Raw genomic sequence first — 17,933 nt, 5'->3', positions numbered from 1 at the left:
AATAGATTATAATAGTCTTTATGTAAGCACAAAATCTTACCCCTCTCTCCTCTACAGGAGTTAAGTAGGCTTTGTTGATAAACTCTCAGACTTCCAAAGAAAAATTGAAGTGTTGGTGCCGTTAATTTTAATTTCTGCTTCCTCCTTCGTGATTATTTAAACCAGTGCAGTGGAGTTATTTTCAGAGGCACCAAGCCAGAGAATCATTGCACTCAGCTTTCATGCTGTGAGATGGAGCATTTGGGTTTGAATATGAATTTGATAGTAGCAACAGTAGCAGTGGGAAGCTTTATCTGTGAAAGGGAGTCAAAATGGAACAGAACTGAGAATTCCATCAGCAAGACAGTCTGTTATAGCTGTGCTGAACAGCTATAGTTGTTCAAGTCCTTTCTTTTTCCCCTGTTAATCAAGTGAGAGAAAGCGTGTTCCTGCCTGGCTCAGCACTTCTAGCCTAGGCATGCTGTAAAAACACAAAGCCCTTGATAAATGTTGGCCTCTACTAATTTGTGTCAAAAAGAACAAAGATTGTCTAACTAGTTTGGGGGTCTACAAGAACTGATTTGGGCTGAAATGCTAAACTACAATCTAATTTCATAAATTTTCATCTAATTATTTGCAAAATAATGAAATCTAGGAGGAAACCAGCTAAGGGTTAGGGAGAATGTGTCTCATGGAGAGAGGGCAGGTGCCTTTGCAGGCAAATAGTAAGCTGCCAAAGTGAAGCTCTTGGGCTCTGAAATCCACAGAAAAGCTGGGAATCCTCTCATGGTCTGTACTCAGGTCACTTTTATAAACTGCCCTTGAAAAAGAGAAAAATTCACCTGCTCGTATACAACTGTGCTGGAGAAGATAAAAATTAATTTTATCAGAGAAGCTGAAGCAGTGTGGGAAAACCATCCTGCAATGCAGTTCATGGGTTATGTTCACATGAAAGTCATGATACCTGTACTTCATACTGCCCTAATGAATCCCTTGTCATATGAGCAAGCATCAGTGCTTGCTGTGTCTTTAAACAAAAGTAGGCCAAATGGTCTTTAGATATTTTCCCCCTTTTATTATTCTCATCAGCCTTTGATTGTTTAGGAAAATCAGATTCTGTTTCATTCATTAATCTTTTTTTTTCCCCATTTCCCTTCCTTTCCCTCCTTTGCTGCCTTTCCTGTGCCCTTCCCTCCCGTGTGGCTGACCGCAGCCCCTGACCTGCTGGGTGAGCGGAACTGGCCGTGAGACACCAGCCACTCTTCTTAGTGACCCTCACTGTAAGGACTCCTTACAGCATCTCACTTATGCTTCCCATGGCCTGCTGCTTATTCTGTGCCCCTTTTGTCTGCCTCCCTCCCTTCTAGCCTATGATCTGCTCTGTTGTGATTTCCACTCTCCTTCAGGGATTCCCTTTGCTTCCTTCTGGCTTTTCTTTGAGGAATCACAGAAGATTTTGACTGAGACAACTGGCTAACACAACCCTTTAAATTTATTGATGCATTCTCTTGGAATCTAGGGCTACCAAGCCGGTTTTCCCTAAAACCATTCTTCCATTATGTTTTCTACCACAAGGCACAACTAAAGGGACACCAAGCTGAATGTCACCTTTGCTGGGGCATCTGTAGGTTCCCATATTCAGACTTCATCTGAACTTTGCAGCTTCTGTCTAGCAGGACATGTTTTTTCCTACTGATTTTTACAGATAAGGTTCCTATCCTGGCTGTCCTTTCACAGTATTTATCCTCTTATGTACAAGAACTGTACTCACCTTTGTACAAAAAACGTGTATCTTCCTGTTTCTTTTTCTACATACCCACTAGTAACCGTTTTTGGAAGTGGGATGATGGCTTTTGGCTTAACCCAGATAGGCAGCCTTAGTGCTTTCTTTGCTTATGACATGCTCCATAAATTCAGCTTTAATCAGTTCTCCTGGCCTATTCTTTTGACCCAATATTTTTAAGTCTGTGACTTAAACTCCTATTTGTGTTTTAGCCTTTAGCTTTAGAAAGTTGATACTTTCAAGCATAAGCTTCTGTATGGGTATTCATGTCTGTCTTGCCCAAGATATGAATCCAAGCCTTGTGTGAACTTGTCCTGTAAACTCCTGAGAGCTGGGACCATCATTTTGTCCTGTGCATGGACTGCACATCCTTGGAGAGCCTGGTTCTCTGACCACCTCTCTGTAGTGCTGCCCAGACCATCAGGAAAGGAAGAGGGTTATGTGAAGGAAGTTTGGTAGTTGTGGGATAAAAGTTAAATGCTGGCACCCCAGTGGTTTAGAAAACAATGCAAGAGCCCTCTTAAGTTTGTGTGTTGTCATCCTGCTTTTCTTTACATTATTCAGTGCCTCACTGCTATGGGGGATGGGGTGGGAAATAAGTGTTACCATATTAGTAATGGTAAAAAGAGCTACTAATAAGAGAAAATTCACAAGGTGAAAATGATGGCACTGTTAATATGACTCTAAATGTGAAGGACAGATAAACACCCTGGATGGAGTCTTGTCAAATATTAAGACAAAAGCTAAAACTTTTATAGTGCAGTTATATGTGATGGAGTATATAAAGGAAGTACAGAAATGTGATTATGTGTAAGTGAGGTTTGTCACTTCCTACAGCTTTATTTGCACATTTCTTTACAGGAAGGCAGTACTTTGGGGGCATTATGATGTGAGCTAACTTCTTACTGCATTTCATTAATTGATTTATGTGATATTTGAGACCAATGAATGATGTCTTAGAAGCTGAATTTTCAGGGTATATTTTTATACTTTTGTAGAAAATAAACAGCTACATTCCTTCTTTCTGCTGCAATTAAATTGTTTTAAAATAAGTATGCCTCATATATAAACTGGACATTCAGTATTGTTTCACTCTAATTCACTCCAAGGGATCTATTAACAAGAGCCTCAGAGGCATATCATAACACTTAAATACAAACATTGCAGCTATTATAATCTCAGGGAGATTATATGGATCACTCTGAACCCTGACAATGTGGTTGCCAGTGAGAAGGAAATTATTGTTTTATGTCTCTATCCTTTAAGTAAACATTTAAGCAACATTCTAGATAATTTTTAAGACCAAAACCCACTACTTACATATATTCATGTGTCTTATAAACCTTTTTTTAATTGTTTGGCTCTGTAACTTTTTAATTCAAATTTTAGCACAGACAAGTTTGAACTATCATTCTCAGTTCATTTTGGACTACCACCTTCATTCTGAACTACCATTTTCTCTTTACTTGTATTTTAAAAAATGGGCAGTATGTTAAGAGAGTTATAAAACAGGTTTTTCCTCCTAGGTTTATATTTTGTTAGAAAGCTAATGGGAGAGCTCTGATGCCTTGGGGCTCCACAGACAGCTGTAGCAGCAATCTCTAAGTAACAGACACACTAGTTCAATTTTCTTCTTAAATTTACATCATAATGATTTTTCTTTCAGTATCAAGTAAATCTTGCCATCAACGGATGCTGCTAAAAAATCCCTTTGTGTCCAGGCACAGTAAATTGCAAAAGTACAGCCTGATGTAGATATCATGCTAAAGCTGTAAATTGAAATTAAATGTAATTTTTTGCTGTAACAGTTCTTCTTGCAAAAACATTATTGGTTCTGTTCATAGAGTAAGCCACAGGACTGGGACTGCCCAGAGACCCAAATCAACAAGAGCTCATATTTCAGGAGATTTAGCTAGAACTCAACTTACTTTCAGTTTTCTTATGTTGTTGCTGTTTTTTCTTTCTGGCTAGATAACAAATGACCTTCAGCTCCCTGCTTTACTCACAACAGTTTAAGCACACTAGTTTTGCTTTTGACCACAGCTTTTATTTAGCCCCGATATCCCACACTGTGCCTGATGATTCGCTGAAGGTCTCACCCTCACTGTTGCCACGCAGCCTAGCTTCTCCCCAGATTTCCTGTTCTTACAGAAGACACTGTCAAGAGCTTTCCTGTGCTGGAGCTGCAGCCAGGAGACACTGCAGAACCAGAGCTCCAACTGTGCTTGTTAATATGAGGGGTCACTATGAAATAGCCTTGCTATGTTTTACAATAACAGGAGGAAAAAAAAAGAAAATTAGTCCAGGCAGCTGAATGGCAAAAAACCAATGACCTAAACCGTCAACAAGGGCTTGGCACTGCTGCCAAAATGTTGCACGTCTTGTTTCTCTAGCACCTATTTGTGAAGGAAAGAGTGGCTAACTATCCTGCTATTCTAATCAAAAGACTTGCTTACTTATAGGCATCAAATTTTATAGAAGTAGTAGCCAAAGTGGTGTCAGAGAAAAGTAAAGAGAACAATCGCAAGAAAAGGCGGCTTATGGAAAAAGACTTCCTTCAGAAGTGATTGCAATAACTTCAGAAAGTGCAAGATTGACTGAAGGATGTGCTTGTTTTGATATACAGAAGATTTTTAGGAAGTGAAACTCTGTTTGTTTCCCATGCTATGGTAGAAGCAGGCCAAGAGACAGACTCTCAGGAAAAAGAACTTTGTTTTCCCCCTGTTCTCTGCCATCTGAAAGGACAGTCACTGCAAGAGGCTATCCTAGGAACTGTGAAATCTCCTTAAGTGGATGCAAAATAAAAAAAAAAACCCTATTTTGTTTTGGAATGGAGTAAAATAACTTTCAGCACAGATTACCGAGAGCTATTGCTTGGTTTGGTGTAGCTAAGATTCCCAGAGGCTCAGCCTGGTGCAATTGCCTCTGCCACCCAAGCCCCACTGCCTTGGGGCATCACTGCCATTTCAGCTCCCCAAGTCTCTTATCATACATTATATCAGACTTAAGATCATCAAGTCATATTTCTTACCACTCTTCAGACTTGGCTGAGGAGGCAGCCTGGGTATGCAGGTTTGTGTAAGCCAAAAATACTTGCGAGATTTGTTAAGCTGGAAATGTTTGTGTTAGGAAATGTTTGCTCAGAGTTTACATTAGGTTACATTAGGCCCATGGAAATATATTGTTATGTGAGCCCTACATGCACTGTAAAGATTCAGTGCTGTGTGGTACAAGTTGTGGTGAGCCTCACGGTGCAGCTCTGTGGTGACTGACCAGGAAATCCCCCACCTGCCAGTTGTTACACAGCATCCATCAACACGTGTCCCAGGCTGGGATCTGCAAGTCCTGTTGTATATTTGTTGTATGTTTGTTGTATATTTGTTTTATATTTGTTGTATATTTGCGTGGTTTTGCTCTGGATTAGCCCTCAAACACACACACAACCCCACACCCACACATATATTTTAGTGACATATATTTAGTCACATATATTTAGTGACTGACCAGACCATATTTACAGTCTCTCTCCTTTTTCCCTCCCAGATCTCTTTCTCTAGTGCATTTCAATGATTTCTGCTTTTAAATCAAGTATTCAATCCTATTCTCAGGTCCATTTGAGTATTGCAGACGGGTGAGGTGAGGTAAAAGGACAATGTTAATTCCTGAATGCTCTCAGGGAGCTGTGGAGACTGACTGAGGAGGAAGGTGATTGGGACAGCAGCTGGCAACTACTGCTGGAAGGAGACCCCAGCCCCATTTCTCCTCCTTAGGATTTTTTAAATCAGACAAACACTCTGCTAAGCTGACAGCAGGTAGCATGTGGTTGCTGTTTCACTTTAGGTAAATTCTACATTCAGAGCTGCAAGATCTACCAAAACTACTGTCTTATATTTTTACACCTAGGTAATGAGACCTTCAGGGAAAATTGTGAAGAACGTCTCTTTATTATGTTCTTGAAAGAGGAATTTGCAGTTGTTTCCTATCTACCTTCCTTTCAATGCAAGCAGAGTACCTGCCTGAAGCAGGACAGTGCTGAGCAGTTGCTGCTCTTCATTTGCAGAGCTGGGCTTCTGGAAAAGCCATTCACTTCACAATACCTCATGGAAAATGTTTATTTATACAATGTGTAGAAAAAAAGGCCACAAACAGTTTTAACCTGAGGAAAATACCAATGCATTTGATAAGAAGGAGAATCTTTGTCACATAAGGATGTTTGTTCTTAAGGATGCTTAGAAGACTGGGATATTTCCCTCCCAATATCACTATCCCCATCCCATTGGAGGATAAAATAAGACTTATTCCAAATACAGCTGTCTGCAGACAGCTGAAACTGGAGGATCTAACTACATAAACAACTTCGTCCCCTTGGTGATCAGGATTTGTATTATCAGTAACTTGTGGTCACTGCAGGACAGACCTCAGCAACAGCATCACCTTGGACTTGCCATTTCTCGGTTTCTCTCTTGAGATATCTTTTTTTCTTAGGTTTCTACATTTCTTTGAGACAAAACAGTACCTTTTTAGAGGTACTTTATTCCTGAAATAACTAAGATACCATCTGGAAATGGTCTTAGTGTGACGCATGATCAACTTGCAGTTAAACACACAAATGTTAATATAAGATTTTTGTGTGTACAAAGTTGTCAGAGAAAAAACACTAATGTAACAGCTGCATGTAAAACATGGTTGATTTTTCTTACAGTGTTCCACCAGTATTTACCTTGTTTTTTTCACAGGTTTTTTTTCACTGTGATCAAGATGACAGCAGTCCCTGCATCTTACACTGTTCCTCCATTAAACACCTTGTGTCCTTCTACAGCTGATTTTGATGAAATTTGTTTAAACCTCTGCATGAACAGAGAATTGCCAAATTTTTTCTGGCACATCCTATGGCTTCATGACTGATGCTGATTAAAATATCACAAATACTTATTTTCTCTTCTCAAAATCACCTGAAAAAAAGACAAGAGTACTTTTACATAATTTTATCCTCCTATACAGTCCTGAATTATTCCTGAAGCATAGGACCCTATTTGCTGGGCTTTGAGGCACTTTAAACATAAAAGTTAACTTAAAAATGTAACTATACCTCAGTGTCAACTTAGTATTTCATAGTCTAGAGGTGTGATACATAACCCAAAAATCTGTTGGTATAATGTGACAAAAGTGTCTTACTTTTTGATGTGGACTGTGACCAGTGTAGACCAACCTTTTCCTGCCTCCACAGAGCTCATGAGCTGTCAAGCTGCAGAGCTAACCCACCTCACTGGGGACAGTTCAGTAAACAACACACATGAACTCCTGTGTGTCCTTGGCACCTCCAACTTCAGACATCCACAGGAAGCTGCCTTTGGAATAAGGTTTCTTCTCATGCTAGGCTTCTGACTTGCTCTAGAATTGCTTTGAAAGGCAGGACACATTGTTTTCTTTGGTCCATGGAATTCCCATTTTTTCATGGAAAAATAACAAGAAGAACCTGTGAAGAGTTGCTGAGCAAGAAGAAAAAGAATGGCAGCTATTTAATACGGGAGAGTGAGAGTGTGGAAGGAGCCTTGTGTCTCTGTGTTTTGTAAGTACTCTAATACTGATGTTTATGAGCTTTCAGTTGGATCCAAAGACAACAATCATCTTCTCTAAAATTAATAGTTCTTCCCTGATATTAACAGACTCCAAGGGAGCATGTCTGTGTATTCAGGTAGTGCTGGTTGTTTTAGGTTTCCTTTGTAGTGACACATAAGGGGGAGGCATTTCCAAAAAGCTATTTTATGTAACAGTTGATAAATGAACTGTAGTCTGGTGATGCTGGTCTCTCTCTGCAGACAATAAGGGCAGCCCAGAGAAAATAACTCAGCCTGCCAAAATATGCTAAGATCCTTACTCAAAGTAACTGCCTCTGTAATGATGAGTAAACAGCATTTTAGCACTGTTGAGACACTGAAAAGTCTCATGGCATGTTACAAAACACTTCCTTCTTTGTAGACTTTCTGTCTGATAAAAACTCAGTCTTGTGTTTCAAAGGAATTTTATCTGATGTAAGAACATAGGCTGAGGCTGAAAATTACAAAGTTCTGTCTGAATTTATATGACAAATCCACAGACAAGATGGGCATAGAAAACTGCTACTTCTAGTCCAAAGCTTTAATTACTACAATTAAAATTTTATTATTTTCTTTTTCTGTTAGGAATAGCACTTTTATTTCCCTTTTTACTCTTTTCATATATAATTGATCTGTTCATAATGCATTCAAAGTTTAAAAACTAGAATCTAGGTCTTTGTTGAACCTATGAGGTTTTGCACTCTTATTGCAGATACGTTTGAATGTGACATGAAAACCTTTTAACATCTAATTAATGAACAAATATGAGAAGATATTTTTATCAATCACTAAAAATGAATTTGTTGTGAAACAAATCAATGGAAAGGGGAGAAAAGGAGAGAGAGAAATGGAGTACTACTGGGTTGGCAGGTAGAAGAAAGCAGATCTTCAAAATAACAGAACGAGTTGAAGAGAAATAGCAAGTTGGGGACAAACAGAGCCCTCAGCAAGGCAGCTACAGGAACCTGCTTTCAGTATGGTGTGGAATGAGACAATGCAGGGGCTGAGGGGAGGGCAAGGAGGTGGGAGCGAAGGCACATGTATACCTTGTCACAAGGGACAAATGGGGAACCTGACACAGAGGAAGAATGACAATGTTAGAACCTGGGTTAGGCCACACCAACACAGTTGCTTTTCCTTTAATCTTTTTTTTTTTTAAGGGCAAAGCAGATTTGTCTTGTGATGTCTTGCAGACACACTTTGGCCTGTCATATCTGCCTGCCACAATATTCTGCGTAGGCACGTGAAAAATCATGCCTTCCAATTTGCTTTTGTGGGTTTTAGTGTTAAAAGCTGATAAAAACTTAAGTGTTTAGTGGATTTGCCTATAATCCTGACATGAACAAATGCCACAGTTAAGCTGTGAGAGTGGCAGCAGTAGTACACAGATGGTGGCTTGCACAGGTCAGAGCAAGGCTCGTGTTCAGACAGCACATGGAATAGTATTAGTGCCCTGGCTGAGAACTGCCCCAGAAACTGGGCTGCCTGGCAGTGGCTCACTAGGCAAACTGCCCTAAAACTGGGGGCAACCAACACTGAAACTCTTAGTGATGTTCAAAAGCAACTTTTGAATTAGCATTGCATCTCAACGCCTTGTTTAGCACCTAACATGGTTTATGTGCAAACTGATAAGCCCTTCTCAAATTACCTGATCTGTGGGCAGAGACATTGATCCACTTGCTACAGCAAACAAACTTTCTTGTCCTTTTCTGCTGGGATATGGGGGGGAGTGCATTCCCGTGGAGGAGCTGGGAGGCAGAATGGTGTGACCAGTTCAAATTCATCTCTCTAACTGGGCAAGGTGCATGGCTCTTCCTCCACAGCACACTGTCTCTTTCATCTAGAATTATCCCAGGTCTCTGACAGCACTTCAGTTCAGACCTACTGGTTTTGCTACTGTTCTCCTTACTGTTCAACATGCCATTTTCCCTCTCACCTCGCCTTTCTTCCAGACCAAACATTTTGTTTATTTTTACCCTTTACTTGCTCTTGGTAAGCATTTAGTAGTTAATGAGGAGGCAGAACTTTCCATTTTTATGGTATTTTCATGTTCATTTAGTAAGAATTAAAGTACCTGAATAATATCCAGGCAGAAACATTTTAATATTTGATCAGAAAGGAACAAGTTTCAAAAATGATCAGTTCCTGGTATTTCTTTTTGTCACTTCTCTGTCTCTGTAAGCACTCACATTTGTAAAAGTACTTTTCAGCAAGGAACATGTATATTTCCACAGGTATCTCAAGAAGACAAAAACCAAAATATGCATCCCCGTGATACCACTTTTTGAATTAAATTAAACGTATTATAACTGAAAGCCTTATTCTAATTTCAGTTCATAGTAACTTTTTTTGCAGAACAAAGTAGTTTATTTTCAGTTACCCTTCACTTTTGTGCAAGTGCCCTGAGCCAGGTTTCTGCCCCAAGATTCTCCTTCTCATGACAATTCACTTCACATAGCCACAGCGGAAGTCCTCCTGATGAACTGGCACACAAGTTAAAAAAACTTGTTTTCAGATGCTGCTCCCACCTCTCCCCAACCTCCTCACTTGTTTGTGATGTATATTTTCTTCCAATTCTGCTACCTTTTTTGATCACAGTCACGATCTCCAGTCCACCTCCTGAATTGCTGCTACTGTGGTATCTGATAAAGCTTTTATTTCTGTTGACAAAATATATCCAAAGACATCAGTAGCCTCAGTGTTCAAACACATGCTTATTATAAAAAATAACAATGACTAAAACCTTGGGAAATGCAAAGGAATAACATTATTCTCAGAAGTAGGAGCCATACCATCATTTTCTGGGTGCTAGTGACTGGAGGCCATTTTCTGCCTACATCTCTCCAAGAATTCAACAGCCTTCCTGTGACAGAAATACAAAATGAAGGTTAGAAAAGTGAGGAAGATAAGAGAGAGATGAGAAGAAGTGCTGTTTGTGAAATGAAATTATGATTGTTAAAGGCCTGTGTTAGGCTTAGTTCATACGTTCTTTGAAACTCCTGGTCAGAGTAGTCTTGTATTTCAATATATTAAACCTTCACTCATTTTGTAATCTCTAAGATCTCTTCTCTTTTGCTTTCCTTTCTCTGCCTCATTCAATTTTACTGCACTTCTCATGTCTTTAATACTGTTTACAGATATGTCCACTTTGTTAATGTGATGTATTACATACACAATGTTTTTTCACAGCTTTGAGGGCCTCATCTACACTTACCGTATCTTCAGAGAAGACCAAGGATATTTTAGAATACAGGTGAGTAACTCTCATTGCATCTCTAAAGATTGCATTAAGGAGCATAGATTTAAAAAAACCCATATATTAAAATATCTTAGATTCATTTATGATCAATGATCTATGATAGTGTTAATCTATTATCATTTTAGTCTATGATCATAGATTAAAAAAAAACCCCATAAACACAATACTATAGAAAATATTTCCAAGTTTGCTCTCTACTCAATTCTTATTGTAGATGACCTCAAAAAGTAGCTCTTGTGTTTGTAGAATTTAGTTATAATCTAAGTGGCTCTATTATTTATTAACGAGCTGTTTTCTCATTTGTCCATTTCTTTTTGATAGCACTGATGAACTTTTCTTACTTTCTCCTGTTTCTTACTTTCTCCTGTTCCTATTTACCTTTTTCTACTTGAAAGCACTGCTAGTGCATGCAGCATTTCATAAGGATCTGGGATATTGCAATGATCTTTTTGATTTAAAGAATCTATAATTCTGTGTGATTGTGAGGCATCTGAAGTGACAATGACAAATTATGCTGCTTATTCAAGTAAAACAAGTGCATCAACCAAATCCCCAGGAAATGTGAAAGGACACTTAAAAGCTGGCTCACTCCCCTGCTTGTACTAGCACAGCCAAGAGGATTGCCAATATTAAGCAGCATTTAAGTGGTATGAGGAAATCACTTCATAAAGAACACGCCAAGCTCTCATATGCTGGTAATTTATGGCTTATTAGTGGCTTTGCCTCTGCATGAAAGACCAAATTTCCCATAATGAAGAATGGTTTACTGACAAAAAATATTCTGTTTTGGACCTTATCCACTCTACTGGGGTTATGCTGTCATTCTTGTCAGCAGGTAACTCAGATATTTTTAGACTTTTCAAACCCATTCTTCCTTATAAATTTTTGCCAATAGTGTGAAAGAAGAATTCAGTTCTTAAAAATTTTAAATCAGGTTATTTTGCCTCACTAAGATAATTGACTAAAATAATGTATTGATGTGGAAGAGAGGTTGTTTGGGGTTTTTTTTAATGCCAGATTCAGACATGAGCTTTCTAGAGTGCAGCAGGCTGGCCCCAACCAGCTAAGCACCCCTACAGCTGCTCACTCCCTCTCTCCTTAGTAGGACAGGATTGGGGGAAGAGAACACAAAGAGCAATAGTGAGGAAACTCCTGGCCTGGATAAAATACAGTGTAATAGGTAAACAGGTAAAGCAAAGTTGTGCACACAAGCAAAGCAAAGAAGTTTAGCAACTCCTTCCCATCAGGGGGCAGATATTTAGTGAGCTCCTGGAAAGTGAGGCCTCAGCACACACATAACCACAAACGTCCTCCCTTTCCCTATGCCTTTATTGCTGAGTACAGTGTCAGATGGAGTGAGATAGGACAGCCAGCATCTTGCACACCCCCAGCCTACTCCCCAGGGGAACCAAGTGCAAGAAACACATCCTTAGTACTGCACAAGCACTGTTCAGCAACAGCCAAAACGTGGTGGCTGTGTTATCAGCACTGTTTCAGTTACAAATTCAGAGCACAGCTCTTTGTAGGCTGCTATGAAGGAAGTTAACTCATCCCAGCCAGACCCAGTACACACAGGCATTGGCACCCAGTCCATCCAGGGCTGAATGAAAGATGAAGGATGCAGAAAACTATAGAAAATAAATACATGTTTCTTTGTTAGCTAACAGATTAAGAGAAAGCCCCGTTCTCTTTTAATGACTACTAGTAGGCTGCTCACTGTCTGTCACTGCCCTGAAGACACAGCACTGTAAAGTCCATGCACAGATCCACGCAGGGCTGAGCTGCAGGAGCAGTTCAGTCCTGTCAGATGAACCCACACCTAAAGAACAGTTTTTTGCACATGATCTGGGCTTCCCAGTGCTGATATTTTGTAAAAGTTTGAGTTCTGTTTGTCACCTAGTTATTTAAAGGCATCATTTTAAGTGAGAACTAAATATGTTATCCCTAACTTTTGCTCTCAGACCAGAGTACAGTGTGTAATGCTGTCAATTTTCAACACTCTGCTGTAGTGGATCGCTGCAGCACACATCTACACCAATAATTTAACTGATGTTCTTTTTGGAAAAAAAAAGATGGTGAGGGAGGTTACTTTTAATGCCATAACCATGGTTCCAAACAGGTCTCCCTAGTGTTTTAAGGACACTGCAATATTCTGTCACCAAACATGTTTACAAAACAGCTTCTTCGTAAATAAGAAACAACTTATCATTCTTTTAATTTAGGGAACCCCATGTGAAGGGAACTTGCAAACACATTCTGTTATCCTTTCCTTACAGACTTCTGAAGGTGTTCCAGAGAGGACCTTCAAAACATTAAAGGACTTAATATACGCTTTTGAAAAGCCAAATCAAGGACTGATAACAAAGCTCCGCTACCCAGTGAAGAAACCGAAGGCCTTGCAAGGAAGCCAGAGGTTCAAGTCAGAAATGGACAATGTTTATGATGGTGAGAAACTTAGCTCTGCCTTTGTGGGTTTTTTAAAGATGACAGCATTGACAGGTTTGTGGTGAATACTTGCTAAACATTGTCTTGCATGGATAGAAGTTTTACATCCTCCCTTCTCTCTTATGTTCACTGAAATGGTTATTCTTAGCTCACAGGTTACTTACCCTCACAAATGTACAAATTAAAATCACTAGAGATACACAATGATGAAAAAAGCTGCCTCCAGCTGTCTCGTTCATGGATGTTGATGCTTTTAGGCTGGAGAAGACTGAGAACCAGTTTTACTCAATGTGCTTCTGGCAAGATACCAGGCCCTTGCACTTGGGAGTTGAGGCTGTCATTTACCTTCATTGTCCAGGTTTGAAGATATATTTATATCAAACCCTTACTCAGTTAGTTCTAAGATGGGCAGGCAAGCAAGCCAGCTTGTGATTTGTATTCAAACATGACTAAGGGATCAGCATATAGCCTTGTGCTCAGGATCACAGATTTGGAACCAGAGTTCAGCCTCTCATTGCTCTTCTTCTGCTAATTTATGCTCACGACTCCCAGGTGCAGGATGAGGGCATGATGCTTCTACCTGACAGAATTATGCTAATGGATACAATAAAGACAGAGGTTCTCATAAAGCTTTAGACTGTGTTGTACAGCCCCATGTTTGGAGAAGCATGACTGCAGATACTGGTGATAACTTGCTAGTACCCCTCACACCATTCTTCATGTTCCTGCTGTACAGCACTGAGCTGCAGCATCCATCAGGCCATGGGCTGCAAAATAACCCTGAGACTGTTCCATGACCGCTGGCAGAGTGTGCCAAGAGCCCCAGACAGGAGTAAGGGAAATCCTTTTGCTAAGTACAGATATCATAAAGCAAACAAAACTTTGGAGTCTCCACCCTGCCCTGTGATTTGCATCTCATGCCCAACAGCAGCTCAGCATGGTGGTGTGGGACAGTGTTATGATCCAGTTATTAAAGTTATTAGAAATGCCTCTGCCCAAATTAAGGTGCAAATGAGACCATATGCCAGTGACAATAGTTTGGGTTTTATTTGATAGTAAATATGAGAGGGAGAGAGAGAAAAAGGAGAGTATAAAGAAGAGAAAGGAGAAAGAGGTGGGGAAGGCAGAAACAGAATGACAGAAAATATCACCACTCCATGAATCCCAACAATGTTCCTTTGATCCTCTCAGCTGGTCTTCTTGGTGGTGAAGGTCTCCCCAGAATGCACAGAATCCAGTGGCTTAATATACACTCAGGCTAGGTAGGAAAACCCAGGCACCTCCCTGGGGCAGGGAGAGTTTGCCATTGTCTCTTACAACAGACTCTGGGTTTTTTGCATCACGTGCAGTCCTGTGATGCAAGGCTTCAGGAACGACTCTGGGAGGCACTTCAGGGAGTCTTTGATGGACTAAGGCACTCTCTCAGCTGCCTCTCACATGAATGCCCCATGGATGTGGCCTTCCCAAGGTTGGGGGTTCCATAGCCAGTTTGTGTAAGGGAGGATGGTTTCACTGCCCCTGAGCAGCAAACAACACGCCAAAACTTCCTCCCCCCACCTCGGCTGGGGGAGAAATCTGTACAAACCTCCTCCCAGAAAAGGGGTCTGACGGCTATGGCCTCCCCCACCTTGAAGCAAGGCAGAGATGATTCTCAGTACGGCTGCTGGGTTTGGCTCACATTCTTTTCCTTGTTTACTTGTTTGTTTCAGGTGATTGAAGAATGGGTTTTCCTTTATCTAATCTCAGTAGTTTGGGTAACTTCAGGGAGGCTTCTTTGGTTGTAACTTCTTTATACAGTTTTTGTTATAATGAGCAGAACTTTATACCAAAGTTTGAGGCATGAACTATTTCAGACTCTGACAGACAGCCCCTCTGTGCTGGGGTTTCACACATAAGGGCAGTGCAACTGCTCTGGCCAAGCTCCCCCAGCACAGCGTGCACTGCTGCAATTTTGGGGCCTGACCCCCAGCAACCTTGCTGAGGGGAAGCCACAGAGACACATTTCCCATGTCATCAACATTACCTTGTCACCTGTATCACACAGCAAATATGCCACATTTGCTCTAAAAATGTTGTTATGGTTTCTTATCATTGCTGTTGCAGGGAGACAGAAAATATTGCAGTAACATGGATATGTTTTTAGAAATTTTTGGTGTTGCAATAGGAATTTTTCTTGAAGATGAACAGTGTCCTCATCTGGAATCACAGGGAGAAAAATAAACCCTTATATTTCAATGTCAAAATATAGGCAGGCTTCCATAAATATGAAGGCTTTTTAGAAATAATCAAGCTACTTTGGAATTGTTTTTATTAAATTTTGATTTAAATTTCACTTATACAGCCTTCCAAACTTCCCTCTCAGGCTGCATTATTACATGTCCACAGCAGGGGCTTATGTAAATGTCATGCTCTCCGAAACACAGGCACTGCCCAAAGCACAGCAGTGCTCCCTAAAGCAAGCACATCCCTCACGTGCCACCAGCAGCTGGCTTTGCTGCACGCGGGACTGAGCACTGCAGCACAACCAGTGGAACACCTCAAGGCACTGAGGACATGATCCTGGTGGTTGGAGATATTTGAGCTTTGTTTTCTAGCTTAGGAACAGCTTTTCTGAGGGCAGCTGTTTGAAGAGCAATAGGATTCCATAGTGGAGCTTTGAGTTCCAAGCACTGAATTTCTGCCTTTTTCCTGGCTTCTCAAAAACTGTAACCAATCTTACAAAATGTAAGAGAGAACAGGATTTTTCAGGCTCTCCTCCTTTAGTTGGGATGAGAACTTTTCTCTTGGGTATTTATTTACAGTACAAGGGATGCATTTTGAGAGTCACAGATATCTCAGCGACTGATTTGATTTAGCAGGAACAGATGATTTCTGACATTTGACTGTTTCTCAGGAAGAAGGGGTATCATGTGAATACAACTGTTTACAACAGTGCTTGCTGGCTCAGAAAAGGCTTTGCCTTTTCCTGGAGAATCCAGTCCATAGGACAGGGGGCCTAAACGTTGGCCCTGCAATAGCACACTGAGAAACCAAACTGAGTTACTGCTACCTGCCCTGCACAGGCTGTGCTGCACCCACAGCCTTTCAGAAGAGCACCTTGCAATGACATCTTTTTTTGTTTGATTACTTCACAGAAGCTGATGACAGCGCTGATTATGTTGATGTCCTGCCCTGAAGGATCTGCACCTGATGGTTTCGGAAGCTGCCATTCCAGGACATGCCCCGGCACAGGGCCTCAGCTGAGATCTTCCAGCTGGGTGTCCTGTGCTCTACATCTGGAATTACCTCCTCCTTTTGCAGACTGTCAGAGCAGCTGTATCTTCAACCAGTAGATCCAGTACAAGCTATAATGCATGTTTGCTCAGCAATAAAAGAAGTATTTTTGTTACAGACACAAACACACACACGTAGGTATGGGGGCAGGCGTCCATGTATGTGTCTTGCAAATTGTCCAAGATGTTGACTGCTAGAGTGAACATTCTGCTAGAGGGCAGCAATATAAATATATTAAATGAATAGGCATAAAGCAGTAATTTATGGCAGAATTGATAGGTGCTGATAAAAATCATATATGACAAAACTATTAGCATTTTAAGATGCTTTAAAACCCCCAAAATCTGTTATTTTGCACATAATTCATGTTACCGATGAGGTTGGAGGAGTGAATAGTATTTCAGCAATGTCAAGGAATACTAGTAGTCAGTAGCTTGAATAATGCAAATTAAGACAAAAATGCTGTGTTAAATCCATGCTATAAAAAATAAATAACCAACCAGAGGAAAATGCTTTGAAATATTTTGACGTTGAGGAACGGCTCTGGCAGATTACAAGAGGATTACAAGTTGTACATACATGTCAGCATGAACACATCCTTTTTTTAATAGGTTCTGTACTTATGGGAATACTTACTCCATTTGATTTTCTACTTCCATTAGATCTGTATTATGTATATGTCTTTTGTTGTTTACTTGTTTTTAATGCAAAAATTTGCTTTAATATTAACCCCAATTTTAAATAGTTAATAAATAGTTCTGAAGGTGGCCTGCAACTAGCAGCCACAGCCAAAACTGGAATGTATGTCCTGAGCCTTCCAGCCACTACTACAGACTTGCTCACCATTTGAGACTGTGAGGAAGACATTTGTATTTGTTGTATGTTTAAGACCCTGCACAAATTATTTATGTATTTTAATGGGTAATACTAGTTAGATCTTTTTTCTATTATGTTTCTCTCACACCATTATTTGTCAAAAGAATTTTAGATCTTTCAGAGCTTTGGAATTAATTATGAATTTAACAGTGCTGCAGTTTTTGGCTCCAGGCTCAACTACTATTGAGTTGAGAAAAAAAAAAATAGACTACTAACTAACCCCAGAAATGCCAAGAAATACTAAAATCTATGTCCAAAACTTCATTAATTGAAAAGAAAGTAGTCATCCATGAAAAATGTACTATGGGACATAAATAGGGACATAGACAGAGCCCTTGTTCTGTAGAAGCACATAACTAATGTGTCTCTTCACTTGCAGAATCCTGCAGCCTGTCTGATAGCTGGTTATCACAGGTAGCAGACTAAGGAGCTGCTGTGCTGAGACACCCCACCTCCAGCAGCACAGTCCTCAACAAAGCACAGCACTGTAGTGCTTTTTCTGAAATGACAGTCTCAGCAGTCCCCCAGGTGCTCACTCAGTGACACTGATGTTCAGCCTTGGGAAAAGGCTGAGCGACACGGAATCCCAGCCTGTGCCTCATGGTGCCTACTGAGTGACTCTGATGGCTGAACAGAGGACAAGGGCCCGGCCGTGGTGCTTTTCAGGTGGCGCTTGTCAGGGTGTTTTGGACTCAGTCTTACACCACCAGTCCGGGTGGCT

General features: G+C 40.5%; 1 protein-coding gene across 1 annotated transcript; it reads left to right on the top strand.

The window, feature by feature from the left end:
- Nucleotides 1–7,197: 7,197 nt before the first annotated feature.
- Nucleotides 7,198–16,400, top strand: SH2D1B (SH2 domain containing 1B). The gene is made up of 4 exons (XM_058800421.1): nucleotides 7,198–7,331; nucleotides 10,549–10,612; nucleotides 12,895–13,063; nucleotides 16,198–16,400. Exons 1-4 carry the CDS (start codon nucleotides 7,198–7,200, stop codon nucleotides 16,236–16,238), a joined length of 408 nt encoding a protein of 135 aa, XP_058656404.1. The 3' UTR covers nucleotides 16,239–16,400.
- Nucleotides 16,401–17,933: the final 1,533 nt, after the last annotated feature.

Source organism: Ammospiza caudacuta, chromosome 2, assembly GCF_027887145.1.
Source record: "Ammospiza caudacuta isolate bAmmCau1 chromosome 2, bAmmCau1.pri, whole genome shotgun sequence".
In the NCBI taxonomy this organism is placed as follows: domain Eukaryota; kingdom Metazoa; phylum Chordata; class Aves; order Passeriformes; family Passerellidae; genus Ammospiza; species Ammospiza caudacuta.
This window is presented reverse-complemented; position numbering and strand designations above follow the sequence as displayed.

Excerpts from the sequence above, each read along its gene's own strand:
- SH2D1B (XM_058800421.1), top strand. The coding sequence starts at position 7,198 with ATGGAATTCCCATTTTTTCATGGAAAAATAACAAGAAGAACCTGTGAA. Across the intron at positions 7,332-10,548 it reads GCCTTGTGTCTCTGTGTTTT|CTTTGAGGGCCTCATCTACA; the intron begins GTAAGTACTCTA and ends GTTTTTTCACAG. Across the intron at positions 13,064-16,197 it reads AATGGACAATGTTTATGATG|AAGCTGATGACAGCGCTGAT; the intron begins GTGAGAAACTTA and ends ATTACTTCACAG.